We start from the raw sequence: 19,438 nt of genomic DNA, 5'->3' as shown, positions 1-19,438 counted from the left end.
TCCGGATGAGGTCTATGGTGGGTTGCGAGGCCTCCTTGGCTGCTAGGAAGAGGTCGTGGGCTAGGTCTTTGTGTAAGGGTATTCCTAGGCCTCCCTCTCTGACTGGGAGGGCTATTAGACTCGGATTGGGCTTCTTAGGGCACTCACTCGGGGTTCTTGCCACTAGGGCTAGAATGGCTTCTCTTATCAGAGTATCGGCTTCTTCCCAGAGGTCTTCTAGCCCAGTCGGGTCTAGCTGCCTCTGAAGGTGCCTAAGAAGGAGCTGAATACTACTTCTAAGAAGAAGTAAAGAGTGCTGCTTGGGGAGATCCTGCAGAGCCTCTAGGGCTTCCTGCAGGGAAGCTAGTTTATCTTGTAAGAAGGCTCTTCTAGGCCGGATAGGGCCTATGTGCGTGCCCAAGGCTTTTAAACCTTCTAGCTTAAGGTCCTCTATAGCCTTTTCCTTACTTTTCGTCAGGTTAAGGCTAAAGGGGGAGCCCTATCATCTATTAAAAACGTCGGCTGAGCTACCGACGTTTTTTTTGTATGGGGGAAATTTTTTACGCTAGCAGACCATGGGGCAGCCGACGTTTTTTTTCTCGACCAGCCGACGTTTTCTAAAAAAGAGGGTTCCTATAGGGTTAAGGCTCTATAAAAGAGATATATATAACTTTAAGCTATAAGGATTTTAGAAATAAAGTCCTTTTTCTTATATCTTATTTCTTAATTTTTTTAGAATTATTTAAAGATAAAAAAAGAGGAATTTTGATGGGGTAGTCAGTGCAATTAGCGCTACGCTAAAAATCACCAACCACCGCCACAACTTAGCTATCTAGCCACACTAACCACCTCGCCAGCCACAATTAAGGCAATTCCTTAGCCAATAAGCTTTAACCTCTATATTTTTTCTTTTTTTTACTCTTTTATATAGACTTAAATTCTTCTTAATTATTTACTTTTAATTTCTATCTTTATTTCTATCTTTATTATCTAAAAGCCTTATCTATCTATATCTTAATTATCTATAAGTCTTATAATTATGGATTATTTTAGTTATATCCCTGCTTTTTCCCTTCTAATTTGCAAGACTTGCAAAACCGCAGTTCTTTTCAACCAAATTCAACAACACCTCCGCCAACAGCCTCATCAGCTTTCCCTCCAAGAGATCAAGCCTACCCTAGAGCAAGCTACTAAGCTTGATCTTCTTCAGGGCCAGAAGGACCTTATAAGGCTACCTAAGCCTATTCCTCCAGGCCCTCCTATCTCACAACTTGGAGAGCCTATGCAACAGGGCTTCCGCTGTACCTTTGAGCCTAGCTGCTTCTATATTGGCTCCCAGCTACGCCGAATTAGAGAGCACTTACGGGCCTTTCACAAGGTCAAACAGAAGGGTCAAAAGGGCCGGCCTTCTAAGGCAGCAGCCTCGCAGCCTTCTATAGCTACTGAAAGCTATTGGCGAGCCGGCATAGCCTATCAGCAACTCTTCAAGCAAGGGCCTCGCAGTGAATACTTTGAGGTCTTGCTAGAAAGTGACAGCTCTAAAGCTCTCTCTCTTCTAGAAGCCAAGGCTGCCTTTGAGGCCCAAGCCCTAGCTATCAGAAGCAAGGAGGCCGAGGCTATAGAGCAGCTAAATGACTTTACTGCTCCTAACCCTTGGCTTCGAAGGCTAGGATCAGCAAGGCACTTAGCTGACTTTAGTGGGGAAAAGGATTTCCTAAGAGAGCTGCTTTCTCTTGACCTTACCCTAACTAAAGAATCTCTAAAAGAGACCTCTGAGCTAGATTGCTTTTTTTTCTTGCAGGCTTTTGAGGAGCTTATTCAAGAAGCTATAGGCCTTATAGCTTCTAATGAGATTCCTCTGAATGCTCTCTTTTGAGGTTAACCGGCAAGATGCCTCGCAGCCAGCAAAGAAGCCCTTTAGCTATAGGTATAAGAAGGCTACGCAAGACCGCTATGCCATAGTAGCAAAGCAGCTTCTAGTCTATACCTTCCGCTGCCTTAACCTTGAGCCCGCAGAGAGGCCACCTTTCAAAGCAAGCCAGCAGCAGCTAGCTAGCTATAAGGCTCTATCTGATAACCTTGATGACCTAGAAGAGGCCTGGCTCTCAGCTAAAGGCAACTTCTCTAGCCATAAGGTTATAGGGCTTTATAAGGGGGTAAAAGAAAGGACCTTGGCGCTTTTCATCTCGATCCTAGATCATCAGACTAAGGATAGTGAATTTAATAGCGTCATGGTCTCCTTTCTTACTGTGCTTAGTATATCCCCTGATGGCTCTTGGCTAGGCTTTGAGACCTTTACCCCTTTTCTCTCTGCCTTAGTATCTATTTCTAGGCTACTTATCCTGCGGGAAGTAGCTAGAAAAAGAGACAAGGCTATCCAGCAGCATGCCGAGCTTGGAAGCTCTCTTCTAGAAGCTCGAGAGGCGAGCCCTGGTTATTTTGAGCTGGTGCAACAGCTCGTAACTAGGTGCATGCTAAATAGCCCGGCTGGGGCTGATACGACCCCTATGCAGTTTATCCTTCGGCTGCGTAGCTATGGAATAGCTGCCAAGGCCAACACGGCCCAGCCCGGCTATATCAGCTGGGAAGGGGAGACTATCCTCTATAGAGGCAACCGGCTTAGCCTTCCTAGCCTGCAGCATATACTGCAAGCGGCCTTAGATGAAGCCCGGCTTCTTCTCTTCCAGGGGCTTCTTATGCAAGAGAGCTATACCTTGGAGGATAGCCAGCCAGCCCTAGTGCCTTCTATCCCTTGGGATTCTATCCAGGATAACCCTACTGATAATTCAGTGGGTTATTCCTTTTTAGATAGCCTCTATGAGGTAGCTAGGGGAGGCACTAAGAGCTGGCTTTTTTCCTTTCTCTGGGAAGACCCTATTCTCAAGGCCCGCTGGTTTGGAAGCTCTAGTAGCTCTTCTATAACCCCAGAAGCTAGGGCTATGTCTTCTTATAGCCAAAGCATCGAGAAGCTGCTTGAGCTGCTAGCCTTCTTGATCCACTTGAGCAGCGGTCTTCCGGCTAGGTCAAATGAGCTCTTGACTCTTCGGCACCGCAATACCGCCGCAGGGGGCATCCGCAATATCTTCCTAGACCAAGGGCTAGTTATGCTAGTTACTGGTATTCACAAGGGCTTTTCTAGGTCAGAGAGACTCAAGGTTATTCACCGCTTTCTTCCTCAGGAGGTTAGCACCCTTTTAGTCTATTATCTCTGGCTTATCTTGCCCTTCTGGGAAGCTATGCAGGCCAACTTTGACCCCAGCTCTCAGGGCTCCTTTTCCCCCTTTCTCTGGAAGACCTCTGGCCTAGATGGCGATGAGGGTTCTAGCAAGAAGGTAGAGGCCCTAGGGGATAACCCCCAGCTGCAGCAGCTGCAGGCCGAGCTAGGCTTCTATAGCCCTAGAGACTCTCCCTTTGGGGCCTGAGAGGCAGCCAGGCTGATAACCCTAGGCTGCATATAGGGCTTGCAGCAGGCTCTTGGAATTCGGCTAGGCTTAGCCGGGTCCTTAAGCGCTGGGGCAAGCTAGCCGGCATTGAGTCTCTTACTATCAGTAGCTGGCGGCATATAGCTATCGCCCTAGGCCGCCGCTATATCCGCGATGCAGCTATTACTAGCCAGGGGCTATATAGCGAAGTCGACCACGGAGATAGCGAAAGCAGCTCTGATGAAGAGGGCCCTGGAGAAAGAGATACTATTCTCCATAGGCAGACCGGCCATGGCAGCATGACTTCCAACCTCGTCTACGGCCGGCAGCTTACAGAAGCCCACTTTGAGACCTATCAGCGCAGGCAAAGCTTCCGGCTTCTTAGTGAAGAGTGGCACTTCTTGCTTGGTTTCCCCTCTGCCCCTGGCTTCTCAAGGGCAACTATCCCCTCGGGCTCAAAGAGAGGCCTAGCTGCCGTTGACCTTGAGCATTTCCAGCAGCTTCAAGCAGCCCGCTGGAAGCAGCTGCGCAAGGTTGACCTTGACCTTGAGCTGCAGAGGCTACTCGGCCCAACGCCACCTTCCGGCAGGGCCAGAAGCCGATTCTAGAGGCCATTATGGGTAATAGGAATCCAATCCTAGCCATCATGCCCACTAGCGGCGGCAAGAGCCTTCTATTTCAGTTGCCGGCTGCTAGCTGCCCAGATGGCATAACTATAGTAGTTGTGCCGCTGGTCTCGCTGCTAGGCAACCTCCTAGACCGCTGCCAAGCTATGGATATCCCCGCTGCTCAGTGGCAGGCTGATAGGGCACCGAGGGGGGCTTCCATTATCTTTGTGACGCCCGAGTCAGCTATGACAAAGCGGTTCCAGGCCTATCTAGATGGCCTTCAAGCCCTAGCCCGCCTTGACCGCATAGTTATAGATGAGTGTCACACGATTCTAGAAGGCAGCCCCCGGTTCAGGCCTGCTAAGGCAGCTAGGCCTATTGGCCTTGCGAGGCGTGCAGATAGTATACCTGACTGCAACGTTGCCTATAGCTGAAGAGCGTGAATTCCTAGGTCTGGTTTATACCAAGGCCAAGGATGCCACTATCTTCCGGGCTCCCACAACCCGGCCTAATATCAGCTATAAGGTAGTTGAGTTCCCTCTGCTTCCCAAAGCGGGCTATCTGCAGTCTGCTGAGAATGCCCTGAGGCAGCTGCTTGATAGTAAGCTTGCCTTTTACCCTCGCCCAGCCAAAGCTATAGTCTATTGCAAGACTATAGCTATAACCGAAGCCCTAGCCCAGGCCCTGGGGTGTGATGCCTACTATAACGAGGTTGATACTCGCGATGGCAAGGCAGAACGCCTGCAGGCCTGGATGGAAGGCTCCCGGGAGACCCTCTATGGCAACGGCAGGGTTATAGTTGCAACCAATGCTCTTGGCCTCGGTATTGATATCCCTAATATCAGGGTTATTATACACCTTGAGATGCCAAAGAGGCTTGCAGACTATGGGCAGCAGAGCGGCCGTGCCGGTCGAGATGGGCTTCCTAGCGAGGCTATCACCCTCAGGCCCTTGCAAAGCTCGACCCAAGAAGCCCAATCTTCTAGGCTCCTCAGCATAGGCAGCAGAGAATTCCTCTCTACTAGCCAATGCCGCAGGATAGCCTTAGATAGGGCTCTAGATGGCCGAGCTAGCCGGCAAGCGTGCGAGGCAGGGGAGGAAAAGTGTGACTTTTGCCTGGAGAACCTACCTCTAACCGCAGAAGAAGGCTATGCCTTGGAGAGCCCTGAAGAGAGGGATCTTAGGCTTAGAGCTATGCAGGTACAGCAGATGCGTACTACAGCAGCTACCCGGGCCGAGAGGGAAAGGGCAGACTTTGAGACCTTTCAGAGGCTGCTTTCTCAGCAGCTTCTTCAGGGCTGCCTTTTTCTGCAAGCTTGATGGGCTAGATAGGCGAGACCATCTGCCATTAAGCTGCACCCGGGCCACTTCTTCTAGCCGCAAGGATATACGCCTTGGCTTTGAGCTAACTAAGTCTATTACCCGCTACCTAAGGCAGCGGGATAGACTAGGAAGCTTTGGAGCCTGTGCCTATTGCCTTGTGCCCCAGGAGCTTTGCAGCCGCTGGGAGGAAGATCCTCATAATGGCGGCTGGCAGCTAATCCAGGGGGGAAATTGCCAGTTTCCTGGGCTTATTGCTACCCTCTGGAGCTCTGCTGTATTACAGCAGCCACAACTAGCTAGCCAGCTATATAAGAAGCTTGGCTTTGAGGGGGAAGTTAACCCCCCTAGCTATGCTCCTAAGCACCATCGGGTCTTATGGTCCTGGCTAGGGGAGAGGATCTCTTGGGCTAGCTATGATGCTATCCGGATCTGCCGTATCTATAAAGAGCTAGCAGAGGCCTTAAATATGCCCTAGCATAGCTTAAAAGATACTCTAGGATAGTTACTAGGTCTTTCTTTTAAGTAATATTATAATAATAATACCCTTTGCACCTAATAAAATAGCACTATCCTCTTAGCCCTCTTAGCTATTTTCCTTAGTAGCCTATAATAAATAATATAGAAAGAAGAATACCTACCTCTTACCCTTATAACTGCCCCTAGTACCTAAAAAGACCCTTAGAACTCCGTATAAGCCCACTATAGCCCAAGTACCCTGCCCCTAACCCTTATAACCGCCCCCTATAGCCCAAATAGCCCCCTGTAGCCCAAATAGCCCCTGTAGCCCAACCTAGCCCAAATAGCCCCCTGTAGCCCAAATAGCCCCCTATAGCCTAAATAGCCCTAAAAAGTTAAATATAGTTTCCCCTGAGCCTATTATAAATAGCATAGCCTAAAGTTAATAGGCCCATCTAGCAGCTAGAAAAGAAGGTCCTTAGTAGCTATAGCTAGGCATCCCTAGTAGCTATGCCCGAGGCTTTGTAGGGGCTATTAGCTATATTAAATTGCAATAAAAGGTAATGGGCCACTAGCCTAGGTGAATATAAGGTATTTTTAGCTTATTTAGCTATAGGGTAGTTTTAAAAAAAAGAAAAAAAAAAAAAAAACGCCGCCCGCCCCGGCCACCCGCCCGAAGCCCGCCCCCTAGTAGCTATGCACCCGGAGGAGCCAGGTTCGTAGGGGCTGATTACAGCTATATTCCCCCCGGCCGCGAGGCACGAAGCCTATAAGCATATATATGAGGGGATATATAAAGGTAATCCTAATAAGATAAGGTATAGTGGGGCTAGTTTAACCACATAGCCTAGGTGGATTATAAGTTATTTTTTTACCTTATTTTAGCTATAAGGTAGCTTTATTTTTTACTTATTATAAGGTAGCTTAATCTCTTATTTATTATAAAGTAATTAAGAATTATAAGTTAGCTTTATTAAATATATATATAATAAAATATAATATAAATATAATTAAAAATAAGAATAATAATAATAATAAAAAATATAAGAATAAAAAATATAAAATAAGAAAAATAAAAAAAAATATAAAAATAAAAATAAATAATAATAATAATAATAATAATAATAATAAGAATAATAATAATAATAATAATAAAAATAAAAATAATAATAATAATAATAAAAATAATAATAATAATAATAATAATAATTATTATTATTATATTACTATTATTATAATTGCAGTCAAAGATCACCCCGAACCGGTCCCGGTTAGGGTTAAAAGTTATGCGTCTTTGGGCTATCCATACCACGAGCCCCTAATATTTTAGAAGCCTACCAGTAAACTTGCCATTTTTGGACGCCCTCCCCACCTAAACCTGGGTTTAGGTGTCCGTGCGCACCCTCCCCTCCTCAAACCTCTAAGCCTCCATCTCTCCTCCACCTTTCTCATTCGTTCTCCCTGACTACCATCTATGCTCCTTTGGCCACTTCTTGACGACATCTAATTCTTGACTAGCAGCCCAGAAGTCTCCCGTCTCCCGTCTCCCGTCTCCCGTCTTCCTTTCTTTTAATTAGTCACCTTCCCCACCCCCTGTACCTTAACACTCCCATTCAATATAATAACCCGAACCCTCATCTCTTCCCACCTGTTGCTTCTTACCCTTTTACAATTCCACATCCCACATCAAATAAAATAAATCACAAACAATAAATCCCAATAATAATAATCATCAATCAATCATCACAAACAATGATCAAAATTGGTCGCCCTCTACCTCCCAAATCCAACCCCGATCCCCGGCCCTCCAAACGGCTGAAAACTACCCCTACCCACCCTTCCCGTGAACCCCGTCTATCCACCTCTCCTCCCTACTTCCCGTCCCCGACGATACCCCATCATCACCACCTAAGCCCGCCAAGTCACCAAAGCCTCCTCCACCTTCCTTCACCGAGGTCGATTCCCTGAGGAAACAGGCGGAGCCCTACCGCCTCGCCGTCGCTGAGCTGCCCATCCATCTCCTCCATTCCGCCTGGTCTCGTGGCAACAACAGGCCCCTCGACCGCAATCACGTCGCCCATCTTTGTCGCTCTTTCCAGAATGGCGGCCTCGCACGTCGAGCCGAGCAGCACTACGTCCAGGTCTCCTGCAGTGCTGCCGCCGTTCAAAAATGATCGACGCCATCCCAGACGCTGATCAGAGCACTGCCCAAGACCGACGTCAGCATGTGCTATCCTTCAAAAACTGGGCCGACTTCAACGGCGACGAGAAACCTGAGCTCATGGCCGGCCAGCATCGCATCGAGGCTCTGAAAGACTACGTGAAACAGACGGATTCTGATTCGAGCGATTTGTGGTGGATTTGCGAATTTTACGACAAAGGTGTGACCCCTCTTCAATCACCCCCAATCCGCAGATCTTCTCTACCTGATATACTACTTATACATACATAACAAACAATACTCATCCTTATACACAGACACTCTACCAGTCGAACTTGACATCAAGCTTCGTGTCAACCGTCGCGATCTCACCCTGCCCGATACACATGGTCAGATCTGGTTACAGCTCGCCTCCGCCTTTGACCGGGACCCCACTCTATTTTCTGCCGAGAAAAATGTCAACAAGAAGGGTATCGAGAAAAGGATGTTGGATATCCTGTGCCTGACAAGTGAAGCTCGCTTTCCCATCAGCCGTCTCGTCACGCTGTGGAGAAGCGAGCGGTGGAGACCTCGCATTACCCGCTGGTGTCGAACCTCTCTGGGAGAACCACATTCAACATTTCAAAATGGTATCAGATCGCAGGGTACAGATTGGACGATGTGAGTAACTCACCCTTGACATCCGTGATGGACCTACCATTTATTCATTCACCTCTCCCACCCCAGACAGTCTCGGATCAAGCCTTGCCTAGAATAATATGTGGCTAACTTGGGTGTACCATCGTCCTGCACGAGCAGTATTGGTTCGATACGTTCTATCAGATACTCGAAACTTTAAGGGCACTTCCTGCCTCCGCCTCTGAGTCCATTCAGATTTCAGACTGGACCATGCTCGCCTGCAGTCTCAAAAACGACACCTATGATGCTGCAGATGTATACCAAGTCTTTTATCCCAAGGAGGACAGTAGCAGCGGCGATAGCAACTCCACTCCATCGGTTCCTTCCACTGGCAAACCGAGCACAAAGGCAACACGGCGAACCGGATTTCTGACCTCGCTTGACAAGGAAGCCTATGACAGTCTTTGCCGCCATCTTCAACAGAACCTTACTCTTCGTTTTCCGGATGTGCAGCCTTTATTGCGGATCAAAAGGAGGAAGGCGAGGTCATGGCACAGGTCATGGACCATGTAGTGCGCTGGGTCAACACCCAACCCGCTGATATCATCGGTCTTCACGAGAACAACAAGCCTTTACGACGAGAAGACCTGGTGCCTGCGATCAAAAGTCTCAAGGCGACTGCTTATGGAGACGATTGGTGGACTCGGCTCAGAGAAGACGACGATGTCGATGGCGCCGACGATGTCGCGTCCTGGCTCGACCTGCGTTCACGGACCCTGGAAAGGCAGGTCCTCGACTACGTCCGCAGCCATATGACCGAGTTCAGGGATCCCTCGACGAAACACTATCTCGACTTGATGCCAGAAGAACATTATGAGCAATATGCAGAACGCTTCAGCACCGGCGATCTCTGGATGGGCTTATTTCACATCGTCCAACACGCTGTTGGTCCTGCATTTCGTCCGGTGTGGGAGGATTCGATCCCTGAACGCATCGGCGCGGATGACGCGATTCACCAGCCGCAGACTGAGATGCGCCACAGACCACCGGCTTCGGCCATCACACGAGCTATCTGTAGTCAGCTGGGAAATATTCCCGAGGTGAAGGAGAATCCTGCATTGAGAGGCGTGTACGCCTCGAGCGAACTTGGTGCCTATATCGATCATGCTGTCCTCGCATGGGCTTCCGATCGATGCCGCAAAGCAGTGGAAAGCAACGAGTCTGACGAAGGAAATCCTTGGTCAGGCGAAGCACTCCAAGCGATCCAGGCGGCATACCAGGGTACGAGAGGATCCTGGCAGGAATGACGTCCGCCACTGCAATTTCCGAACACGATGATCAGCAGCAACAGCAGCGGCACTTGCCAGACGAGCGTATCAGCCACGTCCCGAATGAAGTGCTCCGTCAACAACAGGGTGCCGTATCATCGAGCCCCCATCTTCGCAAAGGTTTGTTCCGATCAACACGGCAGACAGGGCACAGCGTGACAGCGGGCGCACAATGGCCATGGAAGAAGACCTATTACTCCGAATGCAGCAGCGGCAGCAGCGGCGGCAACAGCGCCAGCCATCAAGACATCCTCAACAGCAGCCACCTTCGTTGCCGCCGTTCGCTGGATTGCCTCCAGCCCAGGAGACGGCACTGAGAAGCCCCCCGCCACCAAGACGGAACACATGCAAGGAATGCCGCGGATCACGGTTATCAGCCACCTCCTCAGAAGTCTTACATTGCAGCTGAAGTCGGCCGTCCGTTGCAGAAACTACCAAAGGGAGATGTTGGGAACGGCTGGATCCACCAATCACCAGCAACCAGGACAACGTTACCGAACGGGCGGCCAAGCCCTAGCCAATCCCAGATGACTAGGGCGAGACGACAACGCCAGCGTCACCAGGAACAAGCCCTTAGCTCGCAGCCACAAAAGAGATCATCCTGGATGGATGGGCCTGTAGCGACGTCCGGAAGTAAGCGTTGATCCTTCCGCAGGGCAGGCGGGGCGGCAGCTGGGAACGACGAGCGAGCCATACCCTATACCAAAAGATATACGATTCAATCCGGCGAACCATCGGCAGTCGCACAGCAATAAATAAACAATAAGCAGCAGTAATTAAAATAATAGTAATGATAATAAAAGCCATAATTTTTGACCAAATGTATTGTTTTTAACCCGTGAGAAGTTATTGATACAGCTAGGCTAGGCCAAAATCGTTCCTATCGCGACCACTTGTACGCTCCTGCTGGAACTGATGGCTAGTCAGACACTGGTAAAGGTTGAAAACACAGGGAAAAAGATGCGGATAGGCCGGAAAGAACTGGACTGGGGGTAGAGTACCCTTGTTGTTTTAAACTGTGATAAGCTTGCAGAGTTTCATAGTGCCTGTGACGAGCAAGCCACCTCATTTCCCGCGGGTTTCGCCCTAACCCTTTGCATAAGGGCATCACGAGGATTTGATGTCATTCCGTGTGATAATTCGAAGAAGATGCATGAGATAGCGCTGTATATTTCAGGTTTTGACATCAGCCACACGCGCGCTCGGACACCTAACCCTGGGTATGCCGGCCCGGGTTGTTTATGGATGTGTTCGGGGTAAAGCTGGCGGTAGGTACGGTAGCTGCTCTCCTTTCGAACCTTACTGAAGACGCGGTCCCTTTGGTAAAGAGCTTCAGTTGCGACCACGACAGCACGAGGCAGAGCGACGCGTCTCGCGTCTAGCCGTACCAGTTTGCACAGTAGCCGAATCCTATAAATCAGCGAGCAGTTTCGCAGGTGACGATGATGGAATATTCCTGACAGAAACAAGTAGTGTGTATTCCTCAGTATTGTCATTCCCCCGTACCCTTCATGTTAATTCATATCCTTTTCGTCACCAGTCAGCATCCTCTGAGCATCAGGGTCACCTCTCGTTGGTCAACATAACCGTTGTGACGGACGCTGAGAAGCCTACCATGTCGTGCTTAGGGCTTCCAGAAGAAATCGAATTCGATGTTCGCTCTGATGGTCCTGACATTGATGACGGCGAGGACCAAGAAGAGGCGCGAGAGCTTATATCGCCGTTCTCGGCCGATGAACATTATCTCGAGGAGCCCGCGAGCATCCAAGGGAGTGCAGTCAGCACAGAAGACGCTACAGACCAGTTTCAAAGAGGCTGGAGGGTAGACCGTCGCGCCGGTGATTCCTGGATGTATGGTATGGCACAGCATTGTTCGAAGAGCGTGTAGGAGCAGTGACTTATTTCAGTCCTTTCCTTCCCTTCCTACGCTCTTCCCCACCTAGAACCTGAGCCAGAACGCGCTGCTAGTTTTTTCAAATTGTCTGGGGTGTCCTGACTGACATGTCGTGTTAGCTGACGAGCTCATCGACGAGACGAACGACGAAGCCTTCGACGGGACACGTGCTCTTGACCTCCTCCAGCGCCGAGTTGTATTGGACTATGGGAGCAAGAAGACAGGGTCAAAGGCGGCGAGCGAGGACGACGATTATTACCCCGTATTTCGGCTCGATTTCGTTAGCATCGTCGGTCTACCGCGTCGGCCGATCTGCCGGTCTAGCCACTTCTTTGACAATATCACAATATCCTTTCGCCACTGGAGTGCCCCATATGTCGCAAAGCATGTGCAGGGCGTCGATTTCGACCTGAGCGGCCGTACCTTCCGCATTGCCACCGGCGCCACTCGAGAAGCTTGGTTCATCGTCATGCATCCAAGCCAGAGAGCTGCTGGGACCAACCACCCCCGCCGACGACACGATACAACACATACGAGGACTGCCCTCGTACAGGGCCGTGCTCTGTTACTCGCATCGTACATCAAGGACATCTTCCTTCAAGGTGAGCTCCTTGGTGAAGGTGTTGAGCCGAGGTGGGCCCTCGGAGGCAAGGAGACGCAGATGATTGCCTTTGACAAGTGGGTCATATTCCAGACACTATTCATGGATGGCTGGACGGAGTTCCTCGAAAGGTTCTCCGTAGAAGACGACCCTTTCTGGACCGATCATCAGCCCGCCTTCCACGCGTACGACTATGGCGCCAACATCAACATAGAAGTCAACGAAGGCATAGCGAACCTCGAAGAAGAGACAGTCATCAGGCCAGCCTATCTCGACGGTCTGGACGACGAGTCCAACGAGACCGACGACGGTGATGATGATGGAGAAAACAATAGTTTGCCGGCGACACAGCAAGGATGGGAGCGAATTAGAGGGGAGGAACGAGAGGATGAGCTCGACGAGCTATACGATGATCAACCAACCGTCGAAGTGGAAGACAACGATAGCCTGTTCGTGTCGGAGAGGGCGGACGATGATGTTGCTTCTCAAATACCACCTAGCCTCAGTCCAGGGCGAATCGATACGGATTATCGAGGTATTGTTGACGGCGAAGCCGACGCGAACAGGCACAATGGTGACGACGACAACAATGGTGATGGTGATGAAGAGCGGGAGCGGAGGTTCCTTGAATGGATGAACGAATCCGAGAACACTGATGTGGGCCAACATAACGGGACTCAGCTACAAGATGATCAGGAGCATCAATACGATGGGCAAGACAACTCCCAGCAGCAGCCGTTGAGCCCAGATACTGACGGTAGTGGCGACGTCCGTCCAAGGCAAGCGCCAGACGTCTCGCCACCCAGTCTACCTCCATCATCAGCATCTGTACCAGCAACGGAGGACCAGAGAGAACATGATGCGTTGTATAGTCCTGGCCTGATGCGGTTGCGTGAGGCCCTTGAGGCGAAGTATAACCTCGACAACATCAGCCACGTCTCCTATGCCCTGGCTGTTGACGTTCATTGCACTGCAGCAAACAAGCATCCCGATGCAGAAGGAAGACCAGGTCCTCCTGTATGTTTACTTGCCGACCGTAACCGGGTGGCTGGGGAGTTTTACGGGAGCAACTATACCTTCTACCCACTCGGCTTCCACCCAGCGTACGGCAATTTCACATCGGATCGTCCACCTGCCTTCCTGGATAGTGACCTGTTTACTGTCATGAAGGAGAACATGAGCCACCAGAACCAGGGTGCCGACGTGCTTTCGTTCGGCTTCTTCCAGGGCTATTCCAACCTGAAACGGTCTATCCGTCATGGGCCTCACGACCTGCTAGCCAGCCACGGTCTCGCCACAGCTGCTCTCACCATCCCCTCGACGGAGGCTCAGCGCACGGCGCGGCTCAGGACAAGCAACAGCGGCTACTGGCCCAGGTGCGGGGGCGACTCACACCTGACAACCCTGGCGCATCGACACCTTTTGCGCGGGAGAGACAAAGGGTTGAGGCAGCCATGCAGGCGAATGAGTTTGCGTTCCGATTCGAGCAGGTTATTTCCATCGATGCTCCACGACTCGTGCGCCGTCGTCGAAACTTCAGTAGCGTACTACAGCCCATCTTCCAGCTCATGCGACTCTTCCTCAAGAGAAACAGCTTTATGCAGGTATCCTCCGGCGTTTCTCTCTGATATCTTCCCAGGAGTCATGGTGGCTTTCGCCAAGGTTATGGAGGCAGCCATAGCAGAAATGGACCGCCGCTTCCGCGAGGCTGGGTCGAAAGGACTGGGCATGGCTCTCTCCGAGGGTGTCGCTGCGCTCGATCGACTGGGCAACTTTTGCTTCACCGGGGACCCGAGGTGCTCCCTACCAAAGTTATGAGGCTTCTCGGTACGATTGATAGTCTAAGAACATGCGGATGGCCATTCATATCGCCGCGAATGCTGGACATCCGAGAAGGGCGAGGACTCGTCAACCTTGTGGGATGGCCACAGTTGAGCAACGGACGGCCCGTTCTGATGCACGTTGCCTCGCTAGAGTATCACTACGATAGAACGGTGGCATCCAACCGACACAGTCAATTGTGGTTTGCTGAACTTGGGGGTCGATCGATAGACGGGATGGACAGGATGACGACATTTCTCCACGAGGTGTTCCGAGATCTATGGGTACCAGAGACGGCCGCTTTTATCGCGCGCCAAGTTCGTCGTGGCTTGAACCGTGGTATCCGTAGTGGCGGTAGGGACGGCGTTGGATCGCATGGTGATGCCGACACGGGTAACGAGGAGAGTGCTCGGGCGATGATTGCGTTAGAGGCCTGGGAGGCGCAAGACAGTCCCTTCAAAACATCGTACGTGCCAGGAGTCTCTTTAGCTTCCCCAGCGTTCCTGACATCATCACAGAAATTTCGAAAAACTATCAGCGCAAGTACTCAAGTTCGATGACCGTCCGACAGATGAATCGAGGATGGTGCTAAAGACGAGACGCGACTTTGCAGAAGAGATGTTCGTTGCTCTGATGGAGGGCGGCAGGAAGGGTCACCCAGGAGTTGAGTCTATCGCACCGACACATTCGACATGGCCTTCTATCCTCCGGGCCGCCATCCAACACACCAGAGGCGTCTTTGCAACGAGGGCCCAGTGGGTCTCGGGTATCGCAGCTGCTATGGTATCTGCGAGTATCGAGTGGGTACCTGGCTCTCATCGCCGGAGATTGACGCATCAGCAGGTAGTACAACTCGTCGGAGCAGCTGCATCCGCCACTGTCCTCGCGGCTCGGCCCGACAGCCTCAAGAGGCGGGCGCTCGAGGCGGAGGCTCGTAGGTCGGTCGATTCGGTTGGCGTCAAGCGAGCGAGGATCCGACCACGAATCGATCTAGGCTGTAAGATACCGTTCAAGCAGATCCCAGATATTGTGGAAAGAGGCTTCACCGAGATACGTCGGCTATTCGCGAAAGGAGATCAGGGCGTACTATCCCACTACTGTGTGGCGTACTGCTGTCTGACAGAATGCCTCGAGGATCCATTATGTGATCTTATGCTCATGCTCACGTTAACCATCACAGCGTCGAGTGCAACCCCCGAGGTTCGGCCCAATACAAAGGCCTTCAACGTGACGACTAGGAGAAGGGACCCGGCTCTTCTAGCAGCCAACATGGTGACGAGAATGCTCTGGTTCCTGCGGCCGGAGGCATTTCCATGGGACAAAGACCGTGATTCAGTGCTGCGGGTGTCTGAGATGACGAAGAAAATCGGTGAGTCATATCCACGGTCCCGTTCAACGTCGACGAAATAGGATGACTGATTACCTAACCGTCTGTAACCGTAGAGCACAAAGGGGTCAACAACCGAATGCTTCGAGAACTGGGTTGGATTAAAGTCAAGGGCAATCGGGATAGCCCACGCAACTGCGAGTCACGTCTCACGCCTAAAGACGAGCTCTTCAAATTACGTAACGACCTAATATTTCTCATGGAAGGAGCCGAGGAGTTTTATTGGCAGTGTATTCAAGAGTAATAAGGAAGAATGGGTAGATAGATGCTCGGCTATTATTAATGATAGGTAGCTAAGACAGGGTTACAAGTAAACAAATTCTTCAAAAGCATGCTGCACTTGAATTACCATCACTACGAGGCCATTTTATAAATTGCCAGAACTTCTCAGTGTAGAACAATCATTCTATTGCCTTGACATCTCTTAAGTGAGGACTTCAAGTGGCTTAACTGCTTCGGCTGGCTCGATCGACTCATGATCGTCCAGTAATAAGACCGAAAACTAGCGGCCTCCATATTACATGGCAACAGCCAAGCTTGAGGATAGGTAGCAGCAGCAGGGTAGGTAGCATAATCTCAAAGGTCACGTGATATAGAACCATAACCTGCAGTAGTCAGAGGGAGAGAGCAAGGTTCTCAATAGTTCTTCACAAATTTCCTTTTTCACGGCAAATACCAATTACCTTAACATTACAGCAGAATTACACTCACGGCCAACGCATACATCCGGCATATCCAGTCATGACGGCTACAGAACTCTACACGATCGCGCTTGAGCGGTCCACACAGCCAGATCTACCAACAGAGCACAACGAGGCTCCGCACCGCATGGCACGGCTATCAGATACAGACCGCGCAGCCTGCGAGGGATGGCTCCAGGAGATGAACTTCCTCCGCCCAGGGAGGCAGAGGACGATGAAGTCTGGAAAAGGATCAAGAGAAACTGGATCGGATACCTATCGGCGACGAGCCCCACGCCGGATGCAGCGCTGGCACCGAACCGCAAGGTTGTGCAGTTCAGGAGTGGCGGCGAGGATGCGAGAGAGCAGAGACGCAGATTTGTCCAGGATCGTCAGAGGCGCATGATCATCCAGTCGGCCTTCTGGAACGGGCTGGACGGGATAGAGGCCATGACGGAGCGATGGCCACGGGCGGCGCGGGCCGCATTGAACAGCATGGATGAGAGCGGGGAAGATGAGGGTCGAGGTGCGTTTGAGAGCCTCGCGGCCGTCTGCGACCTCAGTCGGCGACGACGATACCAGTCCATCTGGACGAGCCTGGTGGGGTTCATCTGTCATTCGCAAGACGAGGGCACGCTGGAGGAGATGGGTATGCGGTTGACGGAGAGCCAGATCGACGACATTCTAGATATCGAGCAAGAGGTCTGGCAGGTGGATCTCAAGGCGATAGCGCGGAGGCGGGAGAAGGGAGGGTTCGAGGGCGTCTGGGCACCGATCCAGCTGCTGCTTATGAAGGCGTTGAGGAAGCCTAAGTCGACGCCGCGGAACAACCCGCTCGTGTGGTGGATTGCGGTCCTCGCCCGATCGGTGGTGTCGGGGGATGATGGCGATAGGGACTTTATCAGCCGAGGGCGGTTCCACAAGAACCCGATGCCGATGGATATCGACCTCGGGGAACGGCTGCGAGCGATAGTGCACTACAGCAAGGTCATTGTGCTCGACGATGCCTTCTCGACCTGGCCGGAAGAATCAGGGTGGATGATGGAGGTGCAGAGCAGGCTGAATATGGTGAGTATCGAATGGATCAACGACGAGGGGGGTTCTAGGCCAGATGGACCACCCGGTGATGGCGGGCCGGTATATTCGACGGATGCGTGGCGGTCCGTGGTGGCACACATAGCTGAACACACGAAGAAGCATCTTGGGGGGAAGCAGAGGACGGCGATATATAGGTTGCGAATGTTAGCTAATGCGATAGGGTAGGTATGAGGGGATAAACGGCCTAGGGTTTATGATTGTTGGGCGTAAACTAAGCACTACCTAATCAGGGTGGTAGAGGGGAAATAATTTATAGATCTATTATTCTCCTATCCTAGCGCTCTAGTAATCAAAAGGTATCTAAGGCCTAACTAGTTATTGCCTTAAGAAGAAGAATAATATAATAAGTCTGAGTGCCGCGGTTTTGGCTACTAAATTCGGCGAAGAACATCGCCGCTTAAGTGAATTCTATACACAGCATCCGGCGCGACTCTAGAGACCTTGCATCCTGCTGGTCTTGGAATCCCTTCAAACCTGGGGGTAAGTGTCTATGCGTGCCCATCATAGTCCTTAAGCCTTTATTACTATTATCCCTCTTACCTTTACCCCTAGAATTGACTATCTATGCGTCCTGCGAGGCTTAATTAATTAACTGGTTAGCAATGACGAGCCTTAGGGATCAGCAAAACAACACTTTACTAGATGGTCTTGACGGCGATGGACTCAAGGTAGAGTGCCGTGGATCTATGTGGGCCTGGGGGTGGACTTGAGTAGAAATATCATTGAAATTGAGGTATAATATACCCCACGAGCTATTATCTCAGCTTTCCTGCAATACTCCATAGAGACTTGCACCTTCAACCATCCTATAGCGCTTTCCTAGGTCCGTTGCTAGAGCCAAGAAGACATGATCTAGGTGTTTTCTAATCATCATTACTTCGGTCGTATCTCCCCAGAGCTCGAACCTGCCAATACCTTGCAACATATCCATAATATGGTTAGGGCACAGGGGTTCCTGCTTCGACTCCCAGTCGCCAGTTGTTCGCTTCCAGTATTTCCTAAATAGCTCCTCGTCATCGAAACAGTCCCGAAACCCTATCCTCTGGATTGGCCGCTGAAGAGACGTCAGATAACGGTCTATCATCTCAAGGTCTTTGTTGGTTTCTGCTAGACTTCTCTGCCGCTTCAGTGTATCCTCAATCTGGAGGAGTTCTCGCACACCGAATCTCTCAACAGCCAGGACGATAAAGCGTTTGATGTTTAGGTCAGAGTTGAAAAACTTCTGATCTTTTTTCTGGACTAATCCAGGGTCGTCCCATGCGAGGCTTTCGAAATCTTCTTTCTCTCCAGTAACGTGCAAGGGTTGCAAGATGGCATAACCAAGTTTATCGGGCCCTAGTCGATCTCTCAATTTGTTGCAGAATATGGTCGCGACGTTATGAAGCAAGCTTGCCCGAAAGTCGCTATCCGGGCTTTGATGCTCTGCGTGCTCTGCGTGCTCTGCGTCACGTATACGACGAAGTACAACTCCCAAAGGATTAGCCTCTTCGACCGTAGAGATGCAGTAATCCAGAAGCTTCTTGCGCTCTGTAGGCATGCGATCACTGAAAAACCCCAACAAAACAATAAGGGTTAGAAGAGCTTCCGGGTGAATAAGCGTTGAGATAGGTCGGAAGTTCTTTAAGTCCGGACTCCAGCAGAAGCTGGGCCCCAACATGCATCCTAGCTGGCAGCACAGAGTCGCGCAAATTAGAAATGCGAACGTCTTGAAGACGCCGGGAGGGTTGTCAAACGTCCATTGCTCGAAATCATCTATAATACCGTTGGAAAATGTCTCGGTCTTCCATTCTTGGTTGTCGAAGGCTCCGGTTACATAGGTTGAAACAGAAGAGAAGAGCACTTGCTTGTGGGAATCCAGAGGAGACGGGGTCAGGTATTGGTCACGAATGATTGCCAAGCAGTGGAGGTGAGAAGCGGATACCCTGAGGTTGTGTCGGATCGCGGATCTCATCATCCTAGTTCCAGATGATAAGTCTAGGCTGGGTGTCTCGTAGGCATCTGATTCGAGATAATGCTTGGTGCGCTTCTTTGTGAAGTTCTTTCCACCCCCCACTTCCGAGTA

The 19,438-nt window shown here is 50.7% G+C and overlaps 4 protein-coding genes across 4 annotated transcripts; all 4 read left to right on the top strand.

Moving 5' to 3' along the window:
• Positions 1-2,210: 2,210 nt before the first annotated feature.
• LRP88_15016 (uncharacterized protein) lies at positions 2,211-3,401 on the top strand (the record flags this gene model as incomplete). The annotated part of the gene is made up of 1 exon (XM_083251347.1): positions 2,211-3,401. The coding sequence occupies one exon, from the start codon at positions 2,211-2,213 to the stop codon at positions 3,399-3,401; it is 1,191 nt and encodes a 396-aa protein (XP_083092881.1).
• A 5,174-nt stretch (positions 3,402-8,575) lies between these two features.
• On the top strand, positions 8,576-9,874 carry LRP88_15015 (uncharacterized protein; the record flags this gene model as incomplete). The annotated part of the gene is made up of 2 exons (XM_083251346.1): positions 8,576-8,609; positions 9,141-9,874. The coding sequence occupies 2 exons, from the start codon at positions 8,576-8,578 to the stop codon at positions 9,872-9,874; spliced, it is 768 nt and encodes a 255-aa protein (XP_083092880.1).
• Positions 9,875-11,044: 1,170 nt separating this feature from the next.
• On the top strand, positions 11,045-14,208 carry LRP88_15014 (uncharacterized protein; the record flags this gene model as incomplete). The annotated part of the gene is made up of 3 exons (XM_083251345.1): positions 11,045-11,151; positions 11,204-11,364; positions 11,909-14,208. 3 exons carry the CDS (start codon positions 11,045-11,047, stop codon positions 14,206-14,208), a joined length of 2,568 nt encoding a protein of 855 aa, XP_083092879.1.
• A 59-nt stretch (positions 14,209-14,267) lies between these two features.
• On the top strand, positions 14,268-17,405 carry LRP88_15013 (uncharacterized protein; the record flags this gene model as incomplete). The annotated part of the gene is made up of 6 exons (XM_083251344.1): positions 14,268-14,677; positions 14,730-15,145; positions 15,206-15,580; positions 15,655-15,828; positions 16,376-17,346; positions 17,385-17,405. The coding sequence occupies 6 exons, from the start codon at positions 14,268-14,270 to the stop codon at positions 17,403-17,405; spliced, it is 2,367 nt and encodes a 788-aa protein (XP_083092878.1).
• Between the last annotated feature and the right edge of the window lie 2,033 nt (positions 17,406-19,438).

This window comes from Fusarium phalaenopsidis (assembly GCF_050370095.1).
Source record: "Fusarium phalaenopsidis strain FUZ10S chromosome Unknown contig_32482, whole genome shotgun sequence".
Lineage (NCBI taxonomy): Eukaryota > Fungi > Ascomycota > Sordariomycetes > Hypocreales > Nectriaceae > Fusarium > Fusarium phalaenopsidis.
Note: the sequence above shows the minus strand (reverse complement) of the source record. Positions and strands in the feature narration are given on the sequence as shown.